The 9,064-nt window shown below is 45.1% G+C and overlaps 1 protein-coding gene across 1 annotated transcript; it reads left to right on the top strand.

Moving 5' to 3' along the window:
- Window positions 1-6,579: 6,579 nt before the first annotated feature.
- On the top strand, window positions 6,580-8,097 carry LOC132388732 (gastrula zinc finger protein XlCGF26.1-like). Its single transcript, XM_059961119.1, has one exon. It carries the CDS (start codon window positions 6,931-6,933, stop codon window positions 8,035-8,037), a length of 1,107 nt encoding a protein of 368 aa, XP_059817102.1. The 5' UTR covers window positions 6,580-6,930; the 3' UTR covers window positions 8,038-8,097.
- The last annotated feature ends 967 nt before the right edge of the window (window positions 8,098-9,064 follow it).

Here is a 9,064-nt window from a genome sequence, read left to right on the forward strand (position 1 = left end):
CCCCGAGGCGTGAAGAAGCTTGGCTTTCCTATTTCCACACACACACACACACACACACACACACACACACACACACACACACACACACACACATATAATCATTGCTATCCTGTTTGATATATCTGCATTTATATTGCTGTATCGCGTAGTTACTAATAAACAGCATTACTTTACATTGTTTCCTATTTCTGCTGGTTCTTTGACCCGTCACGGGGTTCGTAACAGTATCTACTCCAAATATAAAAGATTAAAGGAAGTAAACAGAAGTTAACAGTGTTATGCGTATATATAGCTCCCAAAACTCTTGGGAAACAATGCTTAAAGTCTTCAGATGGTAAAGTGGAAAAGTTCAGTAATCCACGGAATAAGTGAGTGAGAGGAGAGATTTGTAAATCCACACGAACACGTAGAGAGAAGGCAATTACGAAGAATTCCACACACATTCCACGCTGGGTGAACGAAATAACAGTCGCCGAAGATCTTATCCGTCGATTAGTTCCGAAATCCACTTAGAAATATCACCAGGTGACAGTAACAGGAATATCGTCTTCAAGTGGTTACCACAGAACACCCCGATTCCAGGTAGGGGCCGACAAAAGTGATACCACAGGATACTCCAGCAAATCCACACATATGGATGATACGAAGTGACAGTCACACATCCGTTGTGCACTACGTGCCGATGATCAGATCAACCGTACCTTTTGGGCATGGAAGAGTTGCAGCCTATAGCAGTCACACGCTGAATTTCCAACAGCTTGTCTCCCTCTCCCGCTCCCGCTCCCTCAGGCTGCCGCAGCCTGTGTCTGACGTCACAGCCCTCCTCACTCAGGCCCTTAAAGCGACACTCACAGTAAACGAACCTGCGGTCTCGGAACACAATGCACCTCTAAAATCTGACAGCAGACCAGCGAGTGAATCTTCGATGGTGCAGATTCAGAAACAAAAGAGTTTCCAGCCTGAATCAGGGGCTCCAGAGAGAGATGGGGTCCAGAGGAGGAGGACGAATAAGACCAGCACGATGTGGTTAAAAGTGAAAGATTAGAAGCATTTGGAAACTGGTTGATCGAAAAAAAAAGGTGGTCAATTTCTGCAAAACACAGGAGGAAATCAACAGGTCAGGCAGTAATTTTGGAGAGGAATATCCAGCAACTGCAGAATCTCCTGTGTTTTATATCTGCATTTTACATTGGCATTAGATACACGTTGATATTGAGTATATTGTTTATGGGAGCCGCTCTCTGCGTTAAACAGCTGCAGATTTTTTCGATACCCAGGATAAAAAAAAATGAGGTATGGACATTGAACGGGTGCTTGCAGAAATGTTTAATGGCACCATGACTTCCCATGGGGCCATGCGTTAAGAATTTCGCCGGTGCTGAAGCGCCGATGAAATGCGCAGGGTTCAGGATGATGACGTCACTGTGTATCACGCATGCGCGCAGTACACTGAAGGCTTTGAAAATGTCGGTTGCAGGTAAGAGCGAATCTCCGTGTGTTTTCTTAAGCAGCGACTTCGGGACGATTCTTGTGAAATCCGGACACCGTGATCCGCAATCTCGGGACAGTCCTGCCCTCTTCCCCCTCTCTCAGCCCCACGATCCGTACACGGACCCCGGGGAGCTTCCGGCTGATGAGGGAATGGGAACCGATGGATCTCTCAGACAGAGCTGAGCTCCAGCTATCTAAATGCAAGGATTAGGAACTCGGAGAAAGGGAACAAAATCTTTTACATCACCAGTTGAGAAAATCTGCATTAGTACTTTTTTCCGCAGATGCTGCCTGGCCTGCAGAACTCCTGCAGTATTTTGTGTGTGTTGCTTCCTTTACCTCCTCTTGCTCTGGACTTTTCGACCGGTGAGAACATGTTTTGTCCCATTCTCTCTGGGTACGTAATGACATCAAACAACTTTGCCCCGGGCAACAAGTAGCTTTCACATCACAAATGTGTCAGACTCCAGTGAGATAGAGAACGGCCCTTCCCTTCATATACATTGGCATTGCATTCACTGAATTCACCACCCTCAGTCATTGGGGGAGGATTCAGGGGGAATATTTATGTAGAATACAGAAACTAGTGATGCTTGTTTGCATTTCGGTGATGCAAAAGTTGCTGGAGAATTTGCAAGTGGGAAGAAGTGGAGTGATATTTGGAAATCTGACTTTTTAAAGCATAATTTAGCAAGCAAACCACATATGGACAATGTGCAAAAGATTTGGTGAGAAAATCCTCCATTTCCTGTTACAGGCCTGCTACATAGGTTGTGTGAGAATGCAGATGAACTCGATCAAAGTACTTATCAACAGTGATTTGCCAGCTGTGAAAATGAATACCTCTCTATATAAAATTCACTGTGCACATATTGTCACTGGGTAAAAAATGCACAGTACAAGATTTATCTGCACACTGGTTATTACAAATTAGAGGGGAGATTATTACAAATTAGAGGGGTATAGGAGGGAAGGAGGGGAGGCCTCCAGTGTCCCTGATGCCCTCACCTACAAGATTGTGCAGCTTGTAACCCTGCACTTCAATGAGCTGCAACTTGAAATGGGTGAATTCCAGATTATCCAGCAGTTGGAGGGGGTGATAGATATGACATGCAGAGAGGTGTCACACCCACAAGACACAGGAAACTGAGTAAGAATCAGGAAGGGGAATGAGGTTAAATAGGCATCGCAGAGTACTCTAGTGGCCATCCCCCACAACAACAGGTGGAGCACTTCATAAACTGTTGGGGGGAATTACCTGGCAGAGGGAAGTCAAAGGCCTGATAGGGGATTCGTCAGGTAGAGGAACAGAACAAGAGGGGATGAATAACCTAGTGGTAAGGCTTACTAGTGGTAGTGAGCAGGGGAGGGGGTGATGTAGTTAAAATAAGTTGTAGAGGGAATGGGAGCCAGAATGACAGAACAGATAGTGGAGAGGGTGAATTGAATTGACTTTATTAGATACATACCTCATAAACATGAGGAGTAGAAATATTTACCTTACATCTCCATCTAAATGTGCAACGTGTAATTTACATAGATAGTTTGCACATGGGACAGTCAATATAACATCGAAATGCAATTGTATCAGCATGAATTAATCAGTGATGATCCTGGTGGAAGATGATGTGCCAGAGCCTGTTGGTCCTTTTGCTGTGGTACCGTTTCCTGGATGGTAGCAGCAGGAACAGTTTGTGTTTGGGGTGAATTGGGCCCATTTGTCCCTGATATTTGTTAGGCCTTTTTTACACACCTGACTGTGTAAATGTACTGAATCATGGAAAGTAGGTTGTGCAATGTATAATTTCCTTATTTATATTTAGAGACATTTTTTGTTGTATAAAATGATGAGGGGTATTGAGCGTGTGAGTGGCCAGAGGAGTGTGTTTTCCACAGGGTTGAAATGGTTAATGCCACTTTTCCACACTCCCATAGACCCTTTGTCCATCTCCTGAGTAAATAGAGTTTGAAAAATATTTAAGATCTCCCCCATCTGCTTTGTTTCCGCACGTGGATTGCCATTCTGGTCTTCCAGAGGACCAACTTTGTGCCTTGCAATCCTTTTGCTCTTAATCTATCACTAGAATCCCTGAGGATTATCCTACATCTTTTCTGTGACAGCAACCTCATGCCATCTTTTATCCATCCTGATTGATTTCTTATGTGTTCTCTTGCATTTCTTATACTCCATAAGAAACTGACTGCCTATCCCTGTTATGTAATTCCATTTTGTGCTTTACCAGGGTCTGAAAATCTCTTGCAATCCAAGTTTCCCTACAGTTTCTGTCTTTACCTTTGATTCTGCCATACCCGCTTTCTACTTTAAGAATTTTGCTTTGAAGGCCTCCCATTTACCAAGCACACCTTTGCCATAAAGCAGCCTGTCCCAGTCCACAGTTGCCAGATCCTAGTGTTGATCATGGCCTGAACACATCCGCCTTTCCTACGCTGCTCCTTGTATTGAAATATACAGGGCTCAGCATATTCACTGCACCACACTCAACTTTTTCATTCCTGACTTTGTCTGAGGCCTGAACAAAATCTTTCTCCACAACCCCACCACTATCTGTTCTGTTATTCAGGCTCCCATTCCCCCTGCAACTTTAGTTTAACCCTCCTTACCCCCACCTCCCACCATGCAGATCTATCACCCCTTTGGCTTTCCTCTCCCAGATCAATAAAAAGGAGGTGCATACCAGGTACAGGCAGATAGGAGCAAATGGGGTACTTATGAAATACAGGAAATTCAAGTGAACACTTATGAAAGAAATAAAAGAAGCCATGAGTTTGCCCCAGCAGTCAAGGTGAAGGAGAATCCTCAGGGATTCTGCAGACATGTTAAGAGCAAAAAAGATTGCAAGGGAAAAAAAATTAATCCTCTGGAAGATCAGAATGGTAATCCATATGAAGGATAGCATAGACTTGGGGAGATTTTTTTTGCATCCGTATTTACTCAGGAGATGGACACAGAGTCTATAGAAGTGAGGCAAAGCCGCAATAACTTCATGGACCCTGTACAGATTACAGAGGTGGAGGGGTTTGCTGTCTTGAGGCAAATTAGTGTGGATCAATCCCCAGGGCCTGACAAGTTGTTCACCAGGACCCTGCGGAAGACAAGTGCAGAAATTATTGGGGCCTTAGCACAGATATTTAAATCATCCTCAGTGACAGGTGAGGTACTGGAGGATTGGAGGACAGACAATGTTGTTCTGCTGTTCAAGAAAGGCTGTAAAAATACACTAGGAAGTTATCCGTTGGTGAGCTTGACATCAGAACTGGGAAAGTTATTGGAATGTGTGTGCAGGAACCAAGTATATACTGTAAGTATTTGTATAGGTGTGTCATGGCACTAGCCAATCTTTCAGAGTCTCTCGAGGAAGTTATCAGGGAAGTTGATGAAGGCAAGGCAGTAGATGTTGTCTACATGGACTTTAGCAAGGCACTTGATAAAGTCTCATATGGGAGGTTGGTCAAGAAGGTTCAGTCACTCAGCATTCTAGATGAGACAGTAAATTGGATGAGACACTGTCTTTGGGAGCAGCCAGAGTGTGGTAGCAGATGGTTGCATCTATAACTGTAATACTGTGATTAGTTGTGTGCCATAGGGATCAGTGCTGGATCTGTTGTTGTTTGTCATCTATATCTGTAATCTGGATGATAGTGTGGTTAACTGGATCAGAAAATTTGTGGATGACAACAAGACTGGGGGTTTAGCGGCTGCAAGAAGACTATCATGGCTTGCAGTGTGATCTGGACCAGGTGGGAAAATGGTTTGAGAAATGGAAAATGGAATTTAATGCAGACCAGTGTGAGTTGTGGCATTTGGTCTGACCTACCAAGGGAGGTCTTTCACAGTGACTGGTCGGGCACGGAGGAGTGTTGTAGAAGAAAGGGACCTGGGAATACAAGTCCTTAATTCACTGAAAGTGGTATCACAGTTAGATAGGGATGGAAGGAAATATTTTAGCCCATTGCCCTGCATGAACCACAGTAGTGACAACAATAGATGACTTGTAGAAGACATTGGTGAGGCCTTATTTGGAGTATTATGTGCAGTTTTGGTCACCTACCTACAGGAAAGATGTAAAAGAAGTTCAGAGATTTCAGAGAAAATACACAAGGATGTTGCCATGTCTGGAGGACTTGGATTATAAGGAAAGATTGAACAAATCAGGACATTATTCCTGGGAATGTAGAAGATTGAGGGGAGATTTGATTGTGATAGAGAGGCACACATAGTGTTAATGCAAGCTGGCTTTCTCCACTGAGATTGGGTGGGACTACAACCAGAGGCCATGGGTTAAGGGTGAAAGGTGAAATGTTAAGGGGAGCATGAGAGGAACTTCTTCACACAGACGGTCATCCGGCTGTGGAATGAGCAGCCAGCACAAGTGGTGCATGCGAGCTCGATTTTAACGTTTAAGAGGTTTGTGTAGATACCTGGATGGTAGGGGTGTGGGAGTGGGCTGTTTAAATAGTTCAGCACAAACTAGATGGCCCAAAGGGCCTGTTTCTGTGTTGAAATTTTCTATGATTGCGACAAGAACCTGAAATAATGCAAAAATTCACTAAGTCCTTTTAACAGATGTGCGGACCAACCAGTCATTTCAGCAGGAATTTTTTAAATGGCGTTAAAATTGTGGGATTTTGTTAATAATACACAAGAGAAGATCCCAGCTGCACGTCAAGAAAGACAATTTGCATGAGAGTGTTTCAGTCACTGTGGGACAAGGAACACATGCCGCTCAGCAGGAGCCGGGAATAATACCAATGGAGGGAGTCAAACTGAGCCAGGTCACAGACTGGTGATGGCAGAAATGCCCCATTGTTAAAGAGACAGGAAGAGCATCAGATAATTGATGGTCATTCCAGATACCAGCTCTCCGCCCAGTCAGGAGATGATTTCTCTGTCCAACTTGGGGTGAACCTCACTGTAACAGTGTGATACCAGATCAAACCTTGGCAACTCAAGTAATCTCATCTGAAATGTTGTCCTACACCCATTGATGGATTTTGTAAATTTTTTTACAGGTTAAAAATGAGAAGGAATTCATCTCCAGGAAGCTCAAACATGACACACCAGTTTTGTTGTCTCTGCCTAGATACTTAAGAAGTGGAGCAAGGGATCCAATTGTCCACCCTTCCTGCTCAGACTGTAGGGAGGAATTCACTCGGTGATTTTGACCAACTGGCACGCCCATCATTTTACACAGGAAAAAGGACATTCACCTGCCCAGACAGTGGGAATGGATTCACTCGGTTATCTCAACTAAAGGTACATCAGCAAGTTCACACTGGACAAGGCCATTCACCTGTTCTGTGTGTGAGAAGGGGTTCAGTCGGTCATCGCACCTGTGGACACACCAATCAGTTCACACCGGGCAGAGGCTGGTCTTCTGCTGAACTTCTGGGTAAGGATTCACTCTGTCATCTGACCTAATGGCTCACCAGCGAGTTCACACTGGGGAGCGGCCGTTCACCTGCTCAGTCTGTGGGAAAGGATTCACTCTGTCATCCACCCTACTGGTACATCAGCGAATTCACACTGGGGAGAAGCTGTTCACCTGCTCAGACTGTGGAAAGGGATTCACACTGTCATCCCGCCTACTGGTACATCAGCAAATTCACACTGAGGAGAAGCCGTTCACCTGCTCAGTCTGTGAGAAGAGATTTACTCAGTTATCCAACCTACAGAGTCACCAGCGAGTTCACACTGGGGAGAAGCCATTCACCTGCTCAGTCTGTGGGAAAGGATTCACTCTGTCATCCACCCTACAGAGACACCAGCGAGTTCACACTGAGGTGAAGCCATTCACCTGCTCAGTCTGTGGGAAAGGATTCACTCTGTCATCCACCCTACAGAGTCACCAGCGAGTTCACACTGGGGAGAAGCCTTTCACCTGCTCAGTCTGTGGGAAAGGATTCACTCTGTCATCCAACCTACAGAGACACCAGCGAGTTCACACTGAGGTGAAGCCATTCGCCTGCTCAGTCTGTGGGAAAGGATTCACTCAGTCATCCAACCTACAGAGACACCAGCGAGTTCACACTGGGGTGAAGCCATTCACCTGCTCAGTCTGTGGGAAAGGATTCACTGTGTCATCCATCCTACTGGTACATCAGCGAATTCACACTGGGGAGAAGCTGTTCACCTGCTCAGACTGTGGGAAGAGATTCACTGACTCTTCCACCCTACGGAGACACCAGCGAGTTCACACTGGGGAAAAGCCGTTCACCTGCTCAGAATGTGGGAAGCGATTCACTCGGTCATCCAACCTACAGAGACACCAGCGAGTTCACAGTGGGGAGATGCCGTTCACCTGCTCAGTGTGTGGGAAAGGATTCACTGACTCTTCCACCCTGCAGAGACACCAGCGACTTCACACTGGGGAGAAGCCGTTCACCTGCTTATTCTGTCGGAAGAGATTCACTCAGTCATCCACCCTACAGAGTCATCAGCGAGTTCACACTAGAGAGAGGCTCAGAATATGGGAAAGGATTCACTCAGTCATCCCACCTCTTGGCACACCAGTCAGTTCACAGTAAGGAGAGGCCATTGTTATGAATCCTTTGGTTTTGTTTGCTGTAGACTGTCATTTTAAGAGAGAGAGAGAGAGAAATTAAGAAAGTGAATCAGTCTGACTTGCAGCTTGTTTACATCGCTCGCAGCTTGTTTAGTTTTAACTGAGGACACAGACACTCAGAGTCAGACGGAGACAAAGGAGGAAAAATGGAAGGATCAAAACCAGGGAACTAGTAGCCAAGGATCACTGTTTGGAACTTTCCTCACAAGGGTGGGCTAATTATCGATTCACCGTACATCGAATGTGTGGTTGTCACCTCATTTGATCCACAGGAGTGGATCTGATTTGGGATATCCTGTGGAGACGACTTATGTGTTAAGCCTTGCCTGGCTGTGGCGTGGTCATTCATTTGATGATACCACTTATGACAATTCACTTTAGGTGATAATTCGTATGTACATTTGTAAAGATGATGGATAAAATCTAGAGCGACTGTTCTCTCTTTTTACCACCATGGAACCTGTGGAATACAACATAATTGCCTTCTCTCAACATTTACCCTGGATTACAAAAATATCTCTCTCACATCACCTATTCTGTGAATTAATTGAACTTTAATACTTTAACATCTCCAGACTCCAAGCCTTGTTTCCCCTGAGCTCAGAAGTTTGGGAGTTATATTTACACACATACATACACATAACACTCATGAGGAAATCTGCAGATGCTGGAAATACAAACACAAAAAAAATGCTGATAGAACACAGCAGGCCAGGCAACATCTATAGGGAGAAGCACTGTCGACGTTGTGGGCCGAGACCCTTCGACAGTACTAACTGAAATATAGTAAGAGATTTGAAAGTAATGAGGGGAGGGTGAAATGCAAATGATAGGAGAAGACCTGAGGGGGTGGGGGTGAAGCTGAGAGCTGGAAAGGTGATTGGCGAAAGTGATACAGAGCTGGTGAAGGGAAAGGATCATGGGAAGGGAGGCCTTGGGAGAAAGAAAAGGGTGGGGGTGTAAGTACCAGAGTGAGGGGGAGAACAGGT

Source organism: Hypanus sabinus, unplaced genomic scaffold (genome assembly GCF_030144855.1).
Source record: "Hypanus sabinus isolate sHypSab1 unplaced genomic scaffold, sHypSab1.hap1 scaffold_393, whole genome shotgun sequence".
NCBI lineage: Eukaryota > Metazoa > Chordata > Chondrichthyes > Myliobatiformes > Dasyatidae > Hypanus > Hypanus sabinus.